Source organism: Panthera leo, chromosome A1, assembly GCF_018350215.1.
Source record: "Panthera leo isolate Ple1 chromosome A1, P.leo_Ple1_pat1.1, whole genome shotgun sequence".
Classification (NCBI taxonomy): Eukaryota; Metazoa; Chordata; class Mammalia; order Carnivora; family Felidae; genus Panthera; species Panthera leo.
The window spans coordinates 157,360,310-157,384,427 of NC_056679.1; the positions used below are offsets into that span (position 1 = coordinate 157,360,310).

The 24,118-nt window shown below is 38.6% G+C and overlaps 1 protein-coding gene across 1 annotated transcript in view; it reads left to right on the forward strand.

Moving 5' to 3' along the window:
* RHOBTB3 (Rho related BTB domain containing 3) overlaps window positions 1-24,118 on the forward strand; it is a 53,156-nt gene continuing 29,038 nt past the window's right edge. Inside the window, exons 1-6 of the mRNA XM_042944009.1 lie at window positions 1-195; window positions 376-601; window positions 5,228-5,414; window positions 14,069-14,223; window positions 17,503-17,614; window positions 20,774-21,139. Of these exons, the coding sequence (XP_042799943.1) occupies window positions 194-195; window positions 376-601; window positions 5,228-5,414; window positions 14,069-14,223; window positions 17,503-17,614; window positions 20,774-21,139 (1,048 nt within the window). The 5' untranslated portion in view covers window positions 1-193. The remainder of the gene's footprint in view (window positions 196-375; window positions 602-5,227; window positions 5,415-14,068; window positions 14,224-17,502; window positions 17,615-20,773; window positions 21,140-24,118) is intronic.

Sequence of the window (24,118 nt, forward strand, 5' to 3'; positions counted from 1 at the left end):
CTCCGGCCCCCTGGTCGCTCGCTCGCTTGCTCGCGCGGGCCCGCTCTGCGTCGGCCGCACCGCGGTGGAGGCGCGCGAAGGAGACGCGGCCGGGGATGAGCTGATTGCGGGTGAATACGCCGCCGCCTGGCCCCGAGAGGCCGCGAGGAGCCGCTTTTCTCCGAGTCGCCGCCCTGCCCTTGGATTTGAGATCATGTACGTACGCGTCGCGGTCCTGCCATTGTCTCTACCCCAACGCGTGTCGTGCGCCCCAGCGCGAGGGGCTTTCGCTCATCCTCGCCGCGCGCTGCCCCCCGCACTTCCTGTTCTGATTAAAGAGATCCTCGCGCTGACCACGCGCCTCTTCTCCCCCCTCACCCCCTCCCTGTCGTGTAGGTCCATTCACATCGTGGCGCTCGGGAACGAGGGGGACGCGTTTCACCAGGACAATCGGCCGTCGGGGCTCATCCGCACTTACCTGGGGAGAAGCCCGCTGGTCTCGGGGGACGAAAGCAGCTTGTTGCTGAACGCCACCAGTACGGTCGCACGTCCCGTGTTCACCGAGTATCAGGCCAGCGCGTTTGGGAATGTCAAGCTGGTGGTCCACGACTGCCCCGTCTGGGTAAGGGGCGGCCGCTGCTCAGTGCCGAGGCTGACGGAGCTTTTCTTTCATCTGTTTTCCTCCTCCCCCTTTTTCCCTTTTCACGGATGTGGACCGTCCGGGTCATCTGGGTAGAGTTTTAAAACATTTTTGGGAAAAGCTTCGTTTTCCTTTGTTTCACTGGGCGGGGGGCAGCCTGGTCAGAGAACACTCTTAGAAGGCAAAAAGCCCCAGTGGGAACTTGGAGCGCTTACTCCTACAATTCACGACTGTAGGTTGTCCCTTGGTAGCTGGCAGTTGAATGTGACAACCCCAAGGGACGGGGTCACCAAGTGTCACCCGCAGAGAGCAATGTTTTTTCATGCCTACCCTGTTGGTGATAGTGTAATATTAGTGTTCTAAAAATAAAGTCCTCTGAAAGCTCAACACAAGCAAAAATAAATTTCATTGGGGCAGTTCAGAAATAGGACCCCTGGAAAGGAGAGGAAGAGACAGGGACTGAGAATTAATTTTAAACCACTCATTTGCAACACTATCCACTTTTGAAAATTTTAATTCATGTTTTTAATTTTAATAATGCAGATACTCTTGATATATTAGCCATTTATTTTCAGTGACTCATAAATCGGAAATAATAATACTGCTTGGAATTTTCAAAAAGCTTTAAAATTTGCAATAATTAGAAGAAATTGTAATAAAGTCGATAAAATTCAGTCTGATTCTTGAGTACTTGATAAAGGAGAAAGGTATCTACTCTGTGACACATAAATATTTTTAGTACACAATAATGTAATACTGAGGTATGCAATAATGTAATAATTTTAATGTTTTCACTTAATCTTATTTGGAAATTTCTTATTCTTTACTGGTATTGGAGTTATAATATTATAACTAAAGCTCAAGATTGTATTTTATAACAGAAGAAAGCTGAGTGTCTGAAAAAGAAGATACAAATTCTCATTATGTGAGACTGTATGTTTAAATAGCAATTTTAAAAAGCTAGATCAGGTGCTATGGGGAACTGATACACCTTTCTAAAGGAATGTATGGAATGTACATAAAAAAATGTCTTATGCAAATTATGGCAAGAAAGGATCACTATAGCCCAAACAAATTTTCAGTTAAAGGATATTTACATTAATGGGCTAAAATAAATGCAAAACAGTTTTTTTCCATTACTGGGTGGTATTGAATTCCCATTTATGACAGTGATGATGCTAGTCATAAGAAGCATTGATCAGGAACTTGCTGGAGTCTATGCAAGCAAATGAAACACTTTTTTTTTTCTTCACTTTGGCCATTTCATTGTGAAAGATAGTACAGTCTAAAAACTCACTAGTTTTACTACAGTCAGTGGAACAGATGTTGAGTGAGTAGAGTAAATAAATGTAGGGAAAATAAAATAAGCTGAATTTGGATGTTAGGTTTTACATTTCCTGTTTTTTCTTTGAGCTGTTAGCTCTTTCCTGTTTATGTTGATAATTTAGCAAAAAACAGTACTTGTGATCATGTGTTGTAGTAAGTGAATGGATTAGAATAAGCGTCTGTAGTCTAGATTTTTGCCATATACTGATTGTTGCGTTTTATTGTGCTAATCTTAACCTTTTGTTTGTTTAGACTCTGGTCCTGTTTAAGGCATTGAGTTGGTAACCAGGTACACTTTGGGGGTTATAATGATCTTCAAACATGAGGGAATATATTTATAGAGTTTCTCTTCCAAGGTGCTTTTCTTTTTTTGGTGGTAAGTAAAAGTCCATCAGAGATATTCAGGTGGATTGTATTTATCAGCTGATATTGACATGTACTGAAACATAATATTCAATATAGCAGAGCAGATAGAGCACAGGTTTTGACAGCAGAAGGACCTGCTTTCAGATCCCCACATTGCTACTTAGAGATTTTCCTTGGTTAAGTCAGCGATCCTCTCTTAGCCTCATTTTTCCTATGTATACAATGAAAATAATCCCTGCCTCCTAGAGTTGTGCTGCAGAGTAAATGAGGGAGCACGTGTAAAGTTCTTAGTGTAGAAGCTGACGTGTAGTAGGCACTCAGTAGGTGGTAGCTCCTATAATGTGTTTATTATAACTTCAATATAGCCATGTGTCACACTAAGCAGAAGTTTTCCTATACATCATTCAAGATTCACACAAATGTAGTGAATTTGCCACCACACTGAGGCAGTGGTATTAGTACTTAATACTAAGTGCAAAGTACAAAACGGTACTTTGCAGCCCCATAGTCAAGTAGAATACAGTTGTTGTTTTGCTGTAAAAATTTAGATTATTTAAAAAAAATGATTTCCATTCTCCCAATGTGGCTCCAAGCTTTGCATTGCATAACCTCCTAGAGGAAATCCTGGAAGTGATTTACAAGGGGTGGGAGAATTTGATTTCCTTCATATTTCTAGAAACCAGGGGAGCATTTTCTCTTTGACACAGTTTGACTAGGAATGTGGTGTTATTTCCTTGGAATTGGAATGAGACAGTTTGTACTTCTCTTGTTTTTTCTGTAGATCCATGGCCTTACTCTGGATCCTTGTGGTATATATATTTGGCACTTTTAAATTAATGCATTTCATATTCATTTTATGTAGTTCATTATTTAGGATGTCTCTCTCAAACCCATCCTCTTTTTTGTGTGTGTGCGGTTACGTTATTTTATTTCTAGATCTTTTCCTGTTTACCAGAAATATTCCACAAAAAGCAATGAGGTAACACATGCACACTTTTCTTGTGCAGGATTTGAAACTGATGTTTTAAAAATACAATTATTTACAGTGTTTATATCCTCAATACATCCGTGGTAATAATGCCAAAACCCATTTTCTCCTGACATTTCCCTCTCAATGTTTCCTTTTTTTCCTAGTACACCTCTCCAGTAACTCTGGAATTTTAAACTATTTGGAATGCAAAGAGCAGTTACTTTTGATTTGTTCTGTCAGAGTTAAATAGCTGTTTCATTTGGTCCACCTATTTCTAGTTGTTTGTTTGTTTTTTTAATCCCATTCATCTGACTTTGTTCTCTTTCTTTGTTGTACTTATATACCCTGTTATGCTTGTTTACTTTGAACTTGGATACTATAGCAGATACATTTGGAACTGAATGGGTTTGTGGTTTGGGATTTGGAAAAGAGCATGAGTGTGGAACTCTGCTGGGAAGCCTTCACATTTTCTTGATCTGTGTCCCAATTCCCTTCTCCCCGCCTCTTCCACCCTCCTCCAAGCTTAAGACTTTGCCTTTGCTGTTTGTGTCCCCATAGTTTGTCTACTTTTCTTTGTTGGTTTTTTTAATCTTCCTTTTTCAGTGCTCCCACTTTCAATAAATTCATGTCCAAACATTTCAAAAAATCCATGTCCAAACATTTTGCAGTTCTCATTACTCTGAGTGTACTCATAGGAAGTAGGTGGGTTGGGGTGGGTGCAGGGAATTGGGGGAGGCCTTGCTGGGGATGGTGGAGGTCCTGGTGAGAAGCACCTCTCTCTTCTAAAGGGCATTGCTGTGTAACACTTCTCCAGAATTTTCCATCATAGGATGAAAGCTCTGTCACATGGATCTTGACTGATTGATTTCAGCATTATTACCCTATTTGGGGCTCATATTTTAAAGTGCAAACTTTCATAGCCCAACAGTTTTTGGATCTGTTAGCCACATCTAACTATTTTCTTAATCTAGCCATATTATATCCTGGAAATACATACTAAAGGCCACAGGAAAGGACAAATAATGATTAATAGTTAACTAGAATATGAGGAAAAAAGCTACTAATGCATACTTAGCTGTGGTATTAAGATATATAAACATATTTTTCTTATGCTACTATTCACATAAAACCTTTGAAAAATACTTTTGAAGTATCAAAGCTTTTAAGGAGTAGAGTTCATAATAAATTACTTTTGGCCCTGATTCTATATAGTGGTAATTATTAACTGTAGTCCAAAAGTAAAAATTTCAAGATTGAAAGGTTTATCCTGAATTTTTAATTTCTATAAGCTAAAAACAGGAATTGAAAATCTATTCTTTACCATGTTGACACTTTATAATACATAGTATCTTTTTATAAGTCATACATCCCTATATACACACATACATTATATATATATACTGTACCGTCCAAAGGATGGATAAAGTTGAAAGGTATGTATAAATTTTGAAAATATGTATAAAATACATGGAACTCCACAGAATTCACAATGCATTGCCATTTAAAACACTTGAACACTCCTGCAGTGTCTAATTGGGTCACAGAAAATCCTCTGAAGCTTCTTTACTCATACTGATGCGCTGGCATCTACTGCCAGAGTGTTAACATTTTCAAATTTATTAGGTGATAAACGTATGGCATAATTTTAAAACAAAGTGCTTATTTTTAAGTGCACATATTGAAAGAAATTGCGTATTTCATCACACAGTGATTCCCTAGATCTGTCTCAGAGTACAACTACACTGCTGAATAGGCTAAATGAATACATAAAAATTGAAGAGTTGGTAGGCTTTAAACATTTTTAATTTTAGATAGTTACTTATTTAAAAATAAATTCTTTTTATGAATTACAAAAATTATAGCAAAAAATTTAATGTGTTACATTTTATTTCATGATTCATTTGAAGACAAGTAGACTAAAAAGTGCTCTTTGCATTTTGGTTTAGGACATTTTTGACAGTGATTGGTATACCTCTAGAAATCTAATTGGGAGTGCTGACATCATTGTGATCAAATACAACGTAAATGACAAGTTTTCATTCCACGAAGTAAAGGATAATTATATTCCAGTGATTAAAAGGGCATTAAATTCAGTTCCAGTAATCATTGCTGCTGTTGGCACCAGACAAAATGGTAAGTATTTAATTTTTTTTATGATGAGAATGCAGGTACCATGTTAATTTTAAATAGTGCTAAGTTTATTCATGATTAATATGGGGCTTTTTTTGGGAATAAAATCACTGCATTCAAATGCCAGCTGTTAATCTCTTCATCACATGGTATGATAGTGAGACATCAAAGTAAAGTGTCACGGACTACTGCTGTGATTCTGATGGGTACAGATTTGTCTTCTAAATTGTTCTACAGTAGTGAAGGAAGTCAGTACTTGTGTTCTTTTGATTCGGGAAAGGTATGAGGCTGGCGCTGAGCCCTGGAAGATTCTTTCTGACATTCTGAAGGTCTATCCAGTGGGAAGGATAGATTGTCCGCAGAAGGAATTGGGCTTAGGTGCAGGGTTTTTAGGTAGCTAGTAAGGAGCAAACTGAATACACTGGCAACACCGCCTGAGGGAGAGGAAGCGTTGACTCCAAGGCTGCTGGATTCTTTTGGTTCAGCCAGTGCCAGCATTCGCTGCTATGCATATCATTGTCAGATCTCCTAGGGCCAACTTGGAATTCACTTTGATTTGGTGGTATTTTGTTAGTTCCATCTTAGTGGTATTTCCTCAGTGAGGCTGGCTTTAAAATTTTATTCATTGATTATTTTTCCTTTTCATTAAGGTATAGCAAAGTAAGGGATGTAAAGTTCCCTAATCCCAGAGTGCAATTTAATGCCTTCCTACATGTACATATATGTATGCAGCCGCCTCACAGGTCAAGATTGAGAACATTTGCCTCACTTTGGAGGGCTCTTTTATGCCTCCTCCTAGTTAATAGCACCCCTCCCTGGAGATAACTGCTATTCTGACTTCTAACAGTATAGATTAGTTCTACTTATTCTAGAACTTCATACAAAAGGAATTATTCCGTATGTAGTACCTTGTGTCTAATTTCAGTTAGCTTAATATTCTGGGCATATATCCATGTTGCACTTAACTATATTTTGTTATTTTGGTGTATATTTTCAGTTGTGTGAATGTGCTGTGATTTATTTATTCACCCTCCTTTTAATGATGCTTAAGTTTCCTAGGAGTAGGATTTGGGGTCATAGTGGTAGGGTAGGTGTATGTTTAGCATTAGAAGACACAAATAAAGTAGGCTTGACCCTTCCTTGACCGCACATCCCCTCTACTTCCCTAAGTTTCTTTTTATTGCAGGCCTCGATTCTTGAAAGAGTCATCCACACTTCCTGAGTCCACTTCCTGACTTCCCATTTATTCTTCAGTCCACTACAGTCTGACTTTGACTTTCGCAATTATACTGCGTTTGTTCTCACCCATGGTTACCAGTTAAATGCTTATTGACAAATTTGACATCCATTTACATTTACCCTTTAATTTGATTTATATTTTAATAACAATTCATCCTTTGAAGTTATTCAAACACATCTCTCCCTTCAATTAAAAAAGCTATTCTTTGTTTCTTGGTTGTTTTAATTCTCTGTCTTCTTAGTGGTCAACACCACCCCCCACCCCCATACACATATTGAACCAACACAGCACTAGTTGTTTCCCAGGGTTTCATCCTTTGGCTTCACTTCTTGCTGTTTACTCTGACCTTGAATTTGTTAATCTGGTGCTTTACCTTTCCCTGTATAGACACTGATGAATACCCAGTCTGTTTCTCTGGCTCTAGTTTCTCTCCTGGCCAGTATCTCCACAGAATCTTCCTCTTTCTGCTGAATTCCCTGCCTTGGTGAATGATGTCAAACCCATTCATTCACCCAAACTAGAATCATCCAACCCAGCTTTCCTCCCATTTCCCATATCCAGTTGACTAAGAAGCCCTTTTGGTTTTACATTTCAAATAAACCTCAAACTCCATGCATTCTCTTTTTCTTCATTGGATTTCAGATCTTAGTCATGTAATTATCTGTCATAGTGGCCTTCTATTTGGTCTCAAGGGGTAGTTCCTGATTTTGTAGGACCTGAAACTTAAACAATTTTAGAGGTCCTTGTTGGGAAAAAAAACTACAACATTACAGATACACACATGCACACTCATGAATATTTAGAATGAGAAAAGGAAGCATGATGAGTTGCAAATCTAAAAAGCTGTCAAATACCACAGACATTTAAAAAACATTTCTATACTATTTAACAGCTTGACATTTCTTTAATTTTCCTTATGTTTTTTGGCTGTGCAGTCTTTGATCACTTTTTCCTAAGGTAACTGCTTTTGTTATTTTCTATGTACAGAAGAATATGAGAATGAGTTTTTCTTCCAGCGTATTTCTTTGCTCTTCACATCTTGTTGGTGCTGGGCATTATAGTTTGTGTTGTGTTCCTCTTTCAGCTTGGCATCTTTGTCTTCAAGACACCAAAAAAGTCTGCACATTGGGTGACAGAAGCATTCCGGAAGGCTATTCGTGTACCAAGACAGTTCTCAAACATTTAACTGTACAAGGAAGTGACTACAAACCACAGATAATATCCCACTAAACCTAAATTTCAAGTCCCATTAGCAGGATCCCCAAAATGTCTGTCATACTTCAGAGCTGCCTGATGGAAGGTGAAGGGAGTTGGAATGGAAAAGAGACAGTGGTCTTAACCAAGCATAGTTAGAATATCTTATTTTGCAAATTTTGCAAAAGCAAATGATGATGTTAACCATCTATTGCTTAGGTTTCTCCCAGGGCTTTGGAAGGGACCCACAAGATAAGGGTTCATCGGCTTTATGGTAAATTGGCCTCTGGTCCTTCTGTTCTTGCCTTGCTTCTTCCTGAAATAAATCCTCTCAGAATAATCATCCTAGAATACAAGTCAGATCATGATAGTCATTGCTTTAATGTTCCTTAGAAACTCTCTTCTTTTTTTCCTTTTATTTGCAAAATTTCAAACCTAAGAAAATTGACCAGAATAGAACAGTGAATCCCAGAGATTACAAATACACACATGCACACACATCCTCTCTCTTTCTCTTTAATTTGGGAGTAAATTATAAAATTATGGGATTTCTTCAATCCTAATTAATTCAGCATGTGTTATGTAAGACAGTGCCATTCTTCTATCAACCATAATGCAACCATCATTCAAGAAATGTGACATACTATTATCTATTGTATTATTATTTTAAATACAATCCATATTCACATTTTCCCAGTTGTTCCAAAGCTGTTTTTTTTTTTTTTTAATCCAGAATGTCATTAAGGACTACTCATTGCATTTAATTGTTATGTCTGTCTAGTCTTTTTAAATCCAGAACAATTCCCCATCCTTTTTTTTTTTTTTTTATCTTTCATAACATTGACATTTTTAAAGAATCTGAGCCCATTATTTTGCATAATTCCTTCAGTTGTGATCATTGTGATTGCAAAATAGTGATTTTCTGTCATTCCTCCTACACTTATTAGTTGGTATTCTTCTCTAAATAGAGCTTTCCCTTCTCCCTGCTCCCACATTTTTTAGAATCATTATGATTCATGGCTTTGTTTTTTAAATTACATATTTTATAATCTTTTCTTCTTATTCTTTCTGTTGTTTGTATTACCCCAAATTTGCATGAAGGAAGACTTTTCAAGCTAGTTCTGATTAATGTTTGAGTCCTTCCTTATTTTCTGACATAAGATGTTCCAGGCTCACCTTATTCTGCCTGCTCCAGCCCTGGAAATCAGTCATTTCTTCAGGGAGCCCGGGTTCCATTTGGTGAGCAATGATATTTAGAAACCAAGATCTGGACTTTAGGGGTGCTCATAACTTTAAGTGTCATTGCTTCAAGACCCTTTCATTGGATAGAACCATGTATTTCTTTTAATCATGGGTTCCTATTGATTCCATTATTTTCATCCAGTATTTGTATCTCACTTCAATAATTTTCTCTTGTAAAGTCTTACCTAAAATGCAAGATCGTTCATGATATAGCTCCTGACTGCTTCTTTAGCCTTGTAGAGTGTAATCTTTTGTGTCTTATGTACCTGTTGCACAGAACTACTTGATGAACTTAAGGTCTTTCTTTAGATCTGGGGAAGTCTCAACTTCATGATTTCTTCAGATATCACCTTCCCTACATTTTCTTTACTCTGTCCTTTTTGTTCTCTTATTAGACTGATGATGAGACTTCTGGATCTCTCTTCTGTTACTTTTATCTTTCTTTTGTATTTCCTAACCCTTTATTTCTCTGTGTTGTATTATGGGAGAATTCTTTGGTCTTTTTTCCTACCTTACAAATTACTTCTACTGGGTCTCTCCTGCTCTTTTACATTATTACTTTTTTTTTTTTTTTATTTCAACAGTTTCTCACATCCAAGATCTCTAATTGGTTGATTTCTTTTTCATGTGTTAAGAATGTAAATACTTTAAGAAGAAAACCTCTCTCAATTAATTATACTTACTTTAAGATTTTGTTTTGATTGCTTTATTAAGTCTTGTTTTGAGGGGGGGGGCATTCTAAGTCCTTTCATCTGATGAGATTTTATTTCATGGTATGGATGCTTTTTAAACTTTGGATAGTTTTTTTTTTTTTTAAGTTTATTTATTGACTTTGAGAGTGGGCCGATATGTGTGTGCACACACCTGAGCAGGGGAGGGGCAGAGGGAGAGGGAGAGAGAATCACAAGCAGTCTCCATACTCAGCATGGAGTCCGACTTGGGGCTTGATCCCATGACCCTGGGATGATGGCCTGAGCGAAAATCAAGAGTCGGGTGCTCAACCACCTGAGCAACCCAAGCGCCCCTGGATAATTCTTAATTTGCCTCATTTTGCAGTTTAGATTCTCTGTTGGATTAACGCCTTTCTCCTCCTCTGTCCAGTTGCTCTCGGGGGTCAGGGTAGGAGTGAGAGCTCATATGAGATCTGCAAGCCTAGCTGCTTCCACTGAGGTCTCCAACTAATCTCCACTCAGTTGCCCTTGGGCCTCCTTGTTGTGCCCCCATCAGTGAGCACTGAGTACTCTTAATGTTCTCCAGTGCAAGACTTCCCACCTGTCCCCTGAGCCTCAGCTTCCCTCTTTGGTCGTATGCTATCTGCCTTCAGCCTTTCAGGTTCTCCCAGTTTCTGGGCTGATGAGATTCTCTCCTCTTAATTTTTGAATGTGGCTGTATATGCACATCTCCCTTCATCCTTCCCCAACCCCTCCCTTTGTTCCTTCCCTCCTTTTTCGCTCCCTCCCCCTCTCCTCTCCCTCCCCTTTATTTAATTATTTCTGTGATTTCTCTGGGAGAGGAAATTGCAATGTGAGCTTAGCTTTCCATTTTGAAACTGGAAGCTAACATGTTGTGTTTTTTTCCTCACATCCAGACCTTGCATATGCTCCCCACCCCTGACTGGAGTGCCCTTCTGCACAATTCCTGTTATCTGTATGGCAAATTCATCCTTGTCTAGTAAACCAGTGCCTCCTTTGTGAAGCCTTCCACAATCCCTCAGGCAGAGTTAATTTCCTCTCTTATGTTCCCATGGTGATTTTGTACACCTTTATTTTAGTATTTATTATATTTATTATATTATAATTCTGTGCAGTCCTGTCTCTGTTGGCCCAGTTGACTCTGAGCTTTTGTCTGTGTATCTTTATATTTCTTGTTTGATATATGGTAGGTGTTCAGTAAACATTTGTTCAATTAGTGAATGAGTGGTCTTAAGATGAAATTAATTTCACATAGACATGTGATTGCAAAGTAATTAATTACCAAGCTAAATCTGATATTCAACCCAAGGACTTGTATTGCTTCCCTCCCCGAGTCCCTTGCAATACAAGTAGCTGTGTTGGGTGTTCTGGTAATTCCTCTCTTGAGTTCTTTTCAGAAATAGGTCAGCAAAAACAATCAGTCTTACTATTTTCCTTTGTTACACATGTTTTGACAAGCTTGACTATCTGTATGTCTTCATCACATTTGGCTTTGAAAAAATTTTTGGCTTTTTACTAAATATTGAATCTATCTCTGAAAGAGAGTTTTTTTTTTCTGAACATGCCTCAGGGTATTCATAGCCTTGAGCTCCCCCAAATGGGCATCCTGTCTTCTTTTCATTTTGAAGTTCTGATAGAGCTGAGTACATCGCTAAGCTAGAGTTCTTAAAAGTTCTTTCTAAAGCTTTCAGGCACTGGCAACATTGTAAGAATCACCCTTCAGATTCTGAAAGCTGCTGCTTTGAAAGAGCCGCAGTTCATTTGAATTCCAGAGTTACTTTGTGTTTGCTTTAAAAAATAGACATTTCTGATAACACCTTAAAAGATTATCATGTAAGAGAAGTAAAAAAGACTACAGTGTTAATGAGAAGTCTAACACTGATTCACAGAGTCCCTGTGACCCTGAGGTAGGCTCACAGAGTGATCTGAAGAATACACCACAATTTAAAATTATTTGGGTCCTCTGATTGTTCTTAATGAAAGGCTTAATATAGGTTTATTTATTCCATAAATGTTTTACTGGCTTTCCTCCTATATCCAACACATAACGATGAGACATTTTTTTCCTTTCGGGTGCATATGAACAAAAAGGTGTTCTGTGACACACGGAGATTGTGAAGATTAGATGTGAAGAGGGGTTTTCTAGGCATGTGTGTCAGTAAGGGTAATGCCTACACACAGCTGAAAACCTTTCTCAGCTGGGTTAAACCTGAAATTAGTTGTATTTTCCTTCAAATCAAGATTACTTGTTAAAAATTTTTTACATTACATTCACTTAATTTTCCACTTGAAGCACTTGGCTTTATTTTTGTTCAGAAATACAGTTTAATAAGATGGTCTGCCTACTCACCCCATTCCATCAGCATAAGGAGAGCTTTGTAGACATAAGAAGGCTTCTGTCTTCAGAAAATCAAAGGCACTGTTTATCAATCTTTGTAAAGAATGTGAAATACCATTGTGTTATTTTTCAAGATAGGCTACATTCTGTATAAAAACTTTATGTGCTCCAGAACTAAAATGATCTTTTACTAAAAGTAAAAGCAAAAATTCAGAAATCATGGCTTAATTTTGAGAACCCACACTTAACTTTTAAATCACTGTATCTTTACTCAGTAATTCTTCACTCAGACTAAATTTTTATCCTATCTTTTGTTTCACTTTACTTACCAGATAGAGCAAGTAACAGTTGTATCATTGTTTTCCATTTCTGACACACCAGGAGACTTGTCCAGGGCACTCATCTTCCCTGACCCTCACTTTCCTCCTCTGCAGAAGGAGGATGCAAATTCCTGGTCTCTGAGCTCTAAAATGCTTTCAGTGAAGCTGAAATTATTACATAGTTACGTATATAGCAGGCACATGCACTAAACCTCCGTAGAGTATACTCCATATGTATATACACATGCTCTATCTATATGCAGGTGCTTGGTAAGGACTTCGCTGTGTATGCTGTGGTAAGTTGCCCAAATGCCCTTTGAGGGCCACCATCCTTCCTCCCTCAGGTACTGAACTGCTGGCTGCTGATTCACAGCTGAATCTCCTCCTAGGGACTGGGAATTACCTTGTGCTGGTAGAAGCTGCCTACCCAAGGTTCTGCCTCACCCATGGCAGCCCTCATCTAATTACTCATTATCTTATTTGATACAGGGACACAAAGGCCCATCTCTCTTTCCCCCAAATGAGGAACCATTCATTCTAAAGGGCCATCTGAGCTCCAGACTTCCCAGTAGGATCGGCTGAGATCTTTGTTGTAGCTATATTGCAGTTCAAATTTTTTCTCTGCCCAGCCCCATTTCCCTCACCCCTGAAACCGTTTGCTCCCAAGAGCACCTCCCTCCCCAATAAACCTCCTGCACACCAGTCTCCATCTCAGAGTCTGATTCTCTAGGGAAGCTAATCTATAACAAAATGCATTTCTAGAAATGGATTTATCCCGCTTTGACTTGGCTGTCTTTTATACAGTGACATATCTGATGTGTCATGAAACAAAACAAAGCTAGCTGATGAATTCACAGATGAACATACATTTGTAGCTTTACTAAGAAGTATTCTTATAGATGCTTGATCTACCACCTTCCCAGTCATAGATCTGTACATGGTACAACCATGACTCTTGGATAGTTCACATTTTTAATAAAAACGTTTTTATTCTTTTAGTTTATGATTTTTTAATCTTGAAGAGAAAGATAAGTGATTGAATGTGGTCTTTGCAGTTGAATACCTTAGAGTCTAATAATTAAGATGTTTGGATTAATAAGAATGTACTTTATGTGAAATCTCCAAAGAGAGTGGCAGTTTCGTAGCCTTGAAGATTCAGATCTAGTCAACTTGGTGAATATATTTCAAGTTTATCACCAAAGGAAAAAAAAAAAAAAAGAAAAAAGAAAGAAAGAAAAGAACAAAGACCCAACCCATGGCAATTAAATTGTTAAATTTGTACTGATACTCAGGATGTCAGGATTGTATAAAAGGAAACATGTCCTCCATTACTAGCTGATTGGCTTAATTACTATAGTAGCCTTGGTAATGTATATTCACTTATTTTTAAATTCTTTTCTAAAATATGGTTTCTTCTTCTTTCACTTAAAGCTTGTTTACTTTGGGGAGCTTTATATTAACATTGATGCTTTTTAGTCAGAATCTAGTGGATAGATGGTGGGTGTACTAACTCTCCCTGAACTGTGGTTCTCGTATGACCTCTTACTTTGTTGTTTAATGTTTAGATTGTCTATGTATATTTTTTCCCATTTAATTTCAAAGCTCTTTGTTACTTGTATTTATTTTCTCAGAAGAATTACCGTGTACATGCCCACTGTGTACCTCAGACAGAGGGAGCTGTGTCAGTACAACTGAAGGGATCCAACTTGCTAAAGAACTAGGAGCCACCTATCTTGAACTACACAGCCTTGATGACTTCTACATAGGAAAGTATTTTGGAGGAGTGGTAAGTGGTAATCCCTGTTATGTAAATTAAGGTCCTTTGTCAAGTTGGCTGGGAAGGTATTTTCTATAACCTCAGTTAGAACTTTAGTTTTAAAAACATGATTGGTTTTAACTTCGAGAAATAAAATGAGAGTAGAAGAAAAGTTTTTGTCAGAGTCAAATTACAATTTTATTTTTCTCTCCAAGTTAAACATTTTCTATCATCTAATAAAATATTTTGGAATTTTCCACTTGGTGACAGTTTATTGGTTTTTGTTGTATATATCAAAAGCATGTTTACTCACACAAGCCTGTTATGTCAATTTTATTAGTAATCTTCACACAGTTCAGTGAGCCTCATAACCTGATCATTGGGCCCTGAAAGGTTTTTATTTCTATCTACTATTTGAAAAAAATGATTTTTCTTCCTCTGTGTGTGCTTCGGCAATATTTCATATACTCCTAAGTGATGCAGCTCAAAAATATCCATAGAAACTACTTCTACAAATAGCTTGTTGTTGGATATGTGAGAAGGTGGGATTTGTTTGCTCTGTTGCAATGGCATTTGTTGGGTCTTGCAGGCATTTGGAGGCCCTTCTTAGCCCACAGAATCTACCCTACAATATTAGGACTGCATGGTGCTTGGAGAATACTGTGGAGTCATGCCATTTAAAACTGCCTTTGAAACTATCCCCAACAAGTGACTCCTTTCAGCAGACAAATTTGGTAAACACAGATAAGAGGTTTAAACCAGTGTAAACCCTTCATTGAGCAGAAGCACTTTAGACTTCTCTGTTAGTTCCCCAGCTCTTCATCAAGTACTCTTTCCAGTATGCCAGATTATTCATTATGTAGATTTGTGTCCAAATGTTGAGGTCTCCACAGATGACTGTAGAAATTTCATTTGTTGTGAAGTTACTAAACTCCAAATAACAACCAGTGTTAAACTTGGAACCAAATATAAATGGTCCTCATTTCTATCATGTGTAAGTGGCTATTTTTAACTCAGTAATGTAGAGAAACAACAATATAGCTACATTAAGGAAGATATACTCATAATATTGATATTATCAATGACTGTGAGAAACTTTTTAAATTTATTTATGGTGACAAAAAGTAGAAAGGGTTAGAAAGATAGACAGGACTCAAATCTAATATTGTAGTGGATTAAAAAAAGTCTTAGTCTAAGAATCTTGTATATCCCTGAAATACCTAGGAAACTGGGGGAAAATGATAGTTCGGTTTCTTTTGTTGGAGAGAGGGGGCCTGATTCTCTTGGGGTATGTAGGTCTCCTTGTGTTCTGCCCCACTTCCCGAACCTGAAATTCTCATGGTCACACTTCCCACCTGCCACCTCCCATGTTCTCTGCTCTCTTTCTCTTCCTCCTCCTTGTTTGTCTTTGTTCCTAACACCTAGTGTTGCAATTAGGGTTGGAGGCATGATAAGGATTGAAGAAGTGGTCAAGGTTGGGAGAAAAGACATGACAGTTTCTTTTTTCCCTAAGACTTAGTGAGGATATGGAAATAAGATCAGAGTGACCCTTTTCAGATTCTTGAATAGTGAAGTATGGCTGCGATCTTGAGTGTAAGAAATAGTGGCATTTGCAGGAATATAGATGGAGATGATAATGTCAGAGTGAAATCTTGTGTCTGAAAAAATGCTTTCAAACAGAGAGGGAAGCAAACCATAAGAGACTCTTAAATACAGAGAACAAACTGAGGGTTAATGGGGGGTGGGCAGGAAGGAGGGATCAGTGGGTGATGGGCATTGAGGAGGGCACTTGTTGGGATGAGCACTGTGTGTTGTATGTAAGTGATGGAATGACGGGAATCTACCTCCAAAACCAAGAGCACACTGTATACACTATATGTTAGCTAACTTGATAATAAATTATATTAAAAAAGAAAAAAAAAAAAAAAAAGAAAAACTCTTGTGTTTGAGAGTCGAGGATGAAAACCTGGGAAGAAGAGTACATGCCCTTGAGCTTTAGGGAGCCCCACCTGACCCTCCTCCAGTTGCACCCCATCCCTGCTCCCACATATGGCACGTGATGATGGAGCCAAGCGCATTTGCCCACCTGCAGCTAGTAGCCCCTTCTAGACCTGCACATCCAATATGGTAGCCACTAGCCACATGTGGCTATTTATATTTAAATTAATTAAAGAAAATTCAGTTCCTCAGGTGTACTGTCCACATTTCAGGTCCTCAGTAGCTACATGTGGCTATGGCTACTGTGTCGAATAGCACAGATATTACAGAGCATTTCCATCAACACAGAGCAGAAGGTTCTGTTATACAGTGTTGTGACCATGTTCCAAAACCGAGGACCCCAGAATTCTCTTAGCAGTGCACTCAGTCTGTTTCCAAGGCCTGTGCAGGCCTTTTTCCTGGGTCCATCATCCTGAAGGTGGACTGCATTGCTAGTGTGTATGTCCTTAGTTCTGACAGGTGGCCGAAGGGTGACTGCTTTTGAGGAATGGAGGAGGGGAGGCAGACGTTGGGTGTGTAGGCATGGATGTCTACTTGTATACGTAAAGCTCCTTGAGGTGTGGGATGGAGCAGAGGGTGAGAAGAAAGGACAGCCTCCGGGCCCAGGAGTTACAGGACAGTTCCTTGTGCTACCTGAAGCTCTGAGTCGTCTGAGAATTTAAATCTAAACCTGGCCTTCTCGGCTTTTATGATGATACCTCTGTCAAAGTAGGATAGAATGTTTTCTACGTAATAGTTCTTTATTTATGATGTTTAAATATTTGTGTATGTGGTACGTGGATCTCTGTTTGTATTTTTGCCCCAAGTCTCACAGCGTCAAGGCATAGGCCTGGAGCTGTGCGTGTGTATGTGCTTAGGATTTGTGATTTCCCATATAAAGGATGTATTTCAAAGTAATTTATTCAAGAAAAGAATAGAACATATGAAAACATCCCCAGTTGATGTGAGCATCTGTGACGTAGAGCCAGATCTGCCCTGCTTTGAATGTCTCTACTATTAACTGCTGCGGTTGCCCACGAGACAGTTATTGACAGTCCCACAGTTGTACTGCTAGGCTTTCTTGATTATTCAAGAGAATGAACAGTTCCTTCTTGAATGGATAGTTTATTTATGCTTAGACAAGGCACAGTCTGTTCTACTTGATACATTTTTTGTCTTTAAATAAAAAACTTGTTTACAAGTGTTTGCTAAAGCATACTTGTAGATGGTACCAGCATTTGAACATTTGGCAAATGTGATTTGGGGTACAAATAATCATGTCAGATACATAATTTTGTTGACGCTTTACTTAAAATTTGATTCATGTTTTAGTTGGAGTATTTTATGATTCAAGCCTTAAATCAGAAGACAAGTGAAAAAATGAAGAAAAGGAAAATGAGCAACTCGTTTCATGGAGTTAGACCACCTCAGCTTGAACAACCAGGTGCATTTACTAACCAATGTCTGCACATTCGATTGATATTTATTATCGATCACTTCACAAGTCTTAGAGCAATTGTTGCCAAATTTGAGTATGTTGATGACTCACCTGGTATTCTTATTCAGTAAACCTGGGATGGGGCCTGGAATCTGCTTTTAAAATAAGTTTCCAGGTGATTCTGAAACAGGTGGCACTTGGACCACATTTTGAGGAATAGTCTTAAACTTGAATCTGTAGATTCTTTAAAAAATAGTGTGTGTGGTGAAGAGCTGTTCTAAATTAAAATCTAAGAGGGGCGCCTGTGTGGCTCAGTTGGTTAACTGTCTGACTTCAGCTCAGGTCATGATCTCTCAGTTTGTGGGTTCGAACCCCACATTGGGCTCTGTGCTGACATCTCAGAGCCTGGAGCCTGCTTCAGATTCCGTGTCTCTCTGTCTCTCTCTGTCCTTCCACCACTTGTGCTCTATCAAAAGTAAATAAATGAACATTAAAATTTTAAAAAAATCTAAGAGAAATAACAACCAAATGCAGTGTGTGAACCTTGATTGGATACTAGTTCAATAGAAACCTCTAAAAGACTCTTAGGACAGTTGGGTAAAATTTTAATATGGACTAGAAATTAGATGACATGATGGAATTATTGTTAATTTTCATATGTATGGTAATGGTTCTGTGATTAATGGAAGAATGTCCTTATTTTTTGGAAATGAATATGAGAGTATTTAGAGCTGGAGTATCCTGATGATCACGACTTACTCTTAAGTGGTTCAGCAATAGGAATGTGTAAGTGTGTGCCTATCTAGAGATAAGGCAAACATGACAAAAATTTTTTCCCCTTAAGTTTATTTATTTGAGAGAGAGCGCAAGCAGGAAAGGGGTAGAGAAAGGAGAGAGAATCCCAAGCAGACTCCATGCTGCCAGCGCAGAGCCTGATGTGGGGCTTGGACTCACAAAACTGTGAGATCATGACCTGAATCAAAACCAAGAGTCAGAAGCTTAACTGACTGAGCCACCCAGGCACCCCAAACATGACAAAATATCAATAATTGCAGATTCTAAGTGAAGGACATGTGTGTGCTTATGTATCATTCTTTCAACTTTTTTGAATGTCTGAAAGTGTTAATAACACAAGGTTAGAGGAAAATACAGTTAAAATTAAATAAATACAATTTTTATCAAAATTAAGTTTTATTAAAATGTTTGCCTATTGTTTTTAATGTTTATTTATTTATTTTGAGAGAGAGAGAGAGATCACGGGCATGAGAGTGTGCATGAGCACCAAGCAGGAGCGGGGGAGGGGGGGGAGGGGGCAGAGAGAGAGTGAGAGGTAGAGAGAGAGAATCCCAGTCAGGCTCCCCACTGTCAGTGCAGAACTCAGTGTGGGGCTCAAACTCACAAACTGTGAGACCATGACCTCAGCTGAAATCAAGAGTCAGATGCTTAACTGACTGAGCCACCCAGATGCCCCAAATTTTTTGCCTAATTTTGTGATAGAAATAAAATAATAGTACTCTGTGAGGTCAATTTGTTATGGATATTGTTTTAAAAAGCAGGTGCTTGATAAGTATTTGTTAAATAAATCAATATAAATTAAAAATCAAGAAAATAATAAATTAGTACGGGAAGTCAATTCCGGGTTTTTACACACATGCAGATATATAAATCATGAGTGATACACATTTGCTTTGAACTTCCTGGTGTGCAAAGTGAGAGGAGACATTGTTATGTAGCAAGCTTGCTGCTTTAAATACTTTCTGGATGAGAAGATGGGTGGGGAATAGCCAAATAAACAATGTAGATAGATAGATGATTTCTTCATTCTTATTATTCAAAGCAGTTCCTCTGAGAAAAGCAAAGTTCCTCTGAGAAAGCAAAGCATTTCATGCCATTTAGCACTAAAGGAAATTTCTCATGTGGGTCTCCGCTGGGGGCAGTGCTGGGGGCAGTAGGTGACCTAGTAGACAGGGCCTTCAGAAGTGTCTGTAAATGCAGCCTCAATTCAAACAGGCTGTCCCTGTGCCCTTCTTTTAGGTATCACCCTGAGCATTCCTTCTGATGCTGACTTGTTCTAAGGATTGATCCTAGGCTCTGGGGCAAGTGGCTTTCAGATTGCTCTTAGCCACGAAAGGTCTGTGAAGGTGCCTTAGGCAGTGGAGAGAAGGATGAGTGGGGTATAGTTCAGGAAGAGCCTAGCCACCAAATTACCTTGTTCTTATCTGTTTTATAGACTGGAGCTTTGCTTTAGAGGAAAAAATTTTCATTACTAAAGAAGTTTGAATTCTGATTGAGAAGACTGCATATCCTTCAGGCAACACTTTCCAGATAACACTTTCCTTGGCTCAGCTTTGGATAAAAGCTAGACAGCAGACATTCTATAGTTTGAGTCTGTGATGAGGGCCTAGGGTGTGATCCTCTGTAGGGGTATTCTGAATTGACTGAGGGCTAATCTTTGTTAGTGATCAGACCAGGAAATGGAAGATTACATCCTTTTTTTTGGAAATTGGGAAGTCTAACCAGCACTTTACCTCAGGTATGCTGAGAGGAAAAAGCTGGTTCTTGTTTTACCAGGAAGAAAAAAATATTTAATTTTAGGATCAAAATAAAATGGTCAAGATGGTTTCAGACAATGGAGTCTAAGACTCTGGGCTTTGGCCTTGAGAGGTTGACATTTTGAGTTGAACAATTTCCTTCCCTTCCATTTCCAACCACGAGAGGAAAATGACTTTAAATGTGGGTTAGGTTCTTCAGAACTTACTCAGTAATTTGTTTGAATTTTTTATTTGGATAAAGTAAAGATTAACTACCAACATAATAAAATTCAGTATTTGTTGAAATAGCTTATTTGAGGACACACAAATAGTGAGAAGTACTATTTTATTGCTGTTTATGGCATTTAGTACAATTTTCACTTGCACTATAATAATTACGATATTTCTGTGACTATTAACTCAGAATAATTAATTTATATATATTTATAATTAGGTTAAGTTAAATACAATTGCTGTTTTCATAGGCAAAAATGGCCATATGTTGGCAATTTCATATGGTTCAACTTAATAATATTAAAAAGAATTCTTTTGTTGTGTTTAAAAGGAACCTGAGATGTTTGGGTCTATAGACCTAAAAAATAATTTATCGTATTTGTTTTCTTTTTTGAAATAGAAAAAATGCCTGTCTTAAAGGCTGAAGCATCGCATTATAACTCTGATTTAAATAATTTGCTGTTCTGCTGCCAGTGTGTGGACGTGGTATTTTACAACCCAGATTTAAAGGAAGTTGCCGAGGCCCACAAGATTGTTCTCTGTGCCGTAAGCCATGTTTTCATGCTGCTTTTCAATGTGAAGAGTCCCGCTGACATTCAGGATTCCAGTATCATCCGTACCACCCAGGACCTCTTTGCCATAAACAGAGATACTGCATTTCCAGGTGCTAGCCAGGATTCTCCAGGCAACCCACCATTACGTGTCATCGTTAAAGACGCCCTCTTCTGTTCTTGTTTATCGGACATTCTGCGCTTCATTTATTCAGGTACCTTGTTAAGTGGTTCTGGTACATTCTTGTAAGATTTGAAATGAAGTGTGCCTGTGGTCTTCAGGTGTATTGGTTAGTTTCACATTTCTCTTCTTTCTACCATCTGAGGTAAGGATTACACATAAAAGAGTATCTACTTTATATACAGGAATTGGTCCACACTTTCCATCTTCCTTATAAGTTTACTTGCCCTGGTTTTAAATCTACTTGTGAAAATAGTAATTTCTTTTCCTACTGAGCAGGTGTGGTAGTATTTTTTTTTTAATATCTAAAATGTGAAAATACAAGAGTTTTTTATCTAGTTTAAATTTAAAGAAACAAAATTTTCAAAGTATGAATGGAAATAAATCTCTGCATCTTAAAACCTGACCGTTAATTCCTTTTTCTGTTTTACGGTTAGATTTTGGAGGGCATTGAGAGAAATTAGCAGGGTCCTTACATTCAGTTTAGGAACTGGAAACAGTATCTAAAGTTAAAGCTGAGATCTGATCAACTTTAACTATTTTATTTTTAAGTAATCTCTACACCCAGTGTGGGGCTTGAACTCACAACCCCAACATCAAAAGTCACATCCTTCACCGACTGAGCCAGCCAGGAGCCGCAACTTTGACTATTTCAGGTTTTACTTTTTCTTCTGTGTACTTAATCTTTTTAGGATTGAGCTTATCAATTATTTTTCTTCTCCTTTTAAATGCTGTAGCAACTATATTTTTAAAAAATAGAAGTTTTAGTCAATGAATTGAAGGTGTCGTATCTAAATATCCCATATAAGAATGGAAAAGAATTGATGTAAAATAATTGATGTTAAAATAAGATTTTACTTTTTTTCATTTGGGCTGTGGTTATATAATTTTCTAAGTTAAAATAAAAATCAATGGTTTTGAAAAGTACAGTTGCAGCATGAAGATTTAAGTGGATTAAAATGTACATATATGGGGGTGGCTGGCTGGCTGAATGTCAGTAGAGTATGTGACTCTTGATCTTAGGGTCATGAGTTTAAGTCCCATGTTGGGTGTAGAGATTACTTTTTTAAAAAGTTTTGGGGCACCTGGGTGGCTCAGTAGGTTAAGTGTCTGACTTAGGCTCAGGTTATGATTGCACAGTTTGTGAATTAGAGCCCTGCATTGGGCTCTGTGGTGACAGCTTGGAGCCTGGAGCCTGCTTCAGATTCCGTGTCTCCCTCTCTCTCTCTGCCCCTTCTCTGCTCATGCTCGCTCTCTCTCTCTCTCTCAAAAATAAACTTTAAAAAAATAATATAAAAGTTTTTAAAAATCTTCATATATGTATATGCATATACTACCTAGGAGTAGAATGGTAATGATAGGACTTAATTAAATCCATTGTTTAGTGAATATTGGCTTGGCAAAGGCATAAATAACCACTCCTACAGAGCCCAGTGCCTTCAGTGCGGCAGGGTATGTGTTGGGTGAATTAATGAGTAGACTCTAGTGGCTTGTGAAGCATCACATGAATAAACCAGACTAAAGATGTCATTTACTACTACAGACTTTTATGTTTAAACTTTGAGCCTCACAGTTCACAATTTAAGGCTAATTCTGAAAATCCAAAATGTTTACATGGTAAAAGAAAAAAAAATGTCTTTAATGATGTTTAGAGAACTATGAAGGAAGTGTTTGGCTTTGCTTTTCGATGATGTTACTGTTGAATTATTCAGCAAGTTTACTACAGTATCTATTGAATACTTTTGAAGGCACATTAATACTTTGAAGTCAGTTATATCCTCTTTGATAAGGTAGCAGTAAGAGGGCTTGTTGTGTCTCCAGTGACAGAACCTACTTGTTTTTTTAAATTGCAAAATTAATACATGCAGATGGAAAAAAAAAGGGCAAGAAAAAAGTTTCTTCCATCCCTCAGTCCCCTTATGTATTCACTCTGATGCTATTTGAGATAAATTAATGTGTTGGGAAATACGCATTAAGGAAAATGTAATCTTTAGGAACTGCTATTTTCCAGGAACCACACACAGTTTCCTATGGCTGGAGCATAGTGTACGAGGTGAAGGTTTGCAGGAGATGAGGCTGGCAAGCTAGGTGGAAGCTGCCTGTAGAAGCTGTTCTAGAATTTTAAGCATGATCAGACTGGGTTTGGGCAAACTCATCTCTGGTGATAGAGATGGAATAGAGCAGGCTAGACAGGAGTTTAGTAAAGAAGCTCCATTGCTCTGGAGATCAACCTCAGGAAGGTCATTACTCTGATACTATGTGGTTGGTGCTTGTCTGTCATTTGGAACAGTGCTTTTCAAACTTAATATGCATGCAGGTCAGCTGGGGATCTTGTTCACGCATCTATTCTGATTCAGTAGGCTCAGGGGGTGAGGCATGAGATTCTGCGTTTCACACAGTCTCCCAGGTAGTGCTAGTGCTTTGGACTCTAAGCAGCTGCAACACCTGCTCTTGGAAGAACTGAGTGCCGGCCACAGCCAGGGGCTAAGAGCCTGGCATTCAGTCCAGGGCCCAGGGGAGGAGCCCAGTTATCAGTCTGAGGGCACCAAGTCAAAATGGGGTCAGGCACACTGACTGATGTGAGCTCTTCGGAGCTGGAGCTGTCAGCACCGTGTTGTAGCCCTTGCCCTTAGTTGTGGAGGGGAGAGCTTGCTAAGCTACAAGCCCTCGACCCAGTCAGTGCACAGGCCTCCTAACCTGACACCAACATGTTGCATTTCTGCTCTGTTCTCTCCTTGTATGTCAAGGCTCAGAGAAGAGGTGCTGTCAGGTAAGAGCTGGGCCACAGACCATTGACCTGGGGCTGCAGGGAGATCCTGATGCTTTGAGGAGAAGCAAAACTAAATGCTTCAGCAGGTGCCTGTGACCTATTCTTTATTTATAGAGTATAACCTCCGACTCAAGCAAAAGTTACATTATGTTTAAATTATGTTTAAAAAGACATTAAGGGGGCGCCTGGGTGGCTTAGCCGGTTGGGCGTCCGACTTCGGCTCAGGTCATGGTCTCACGGTCT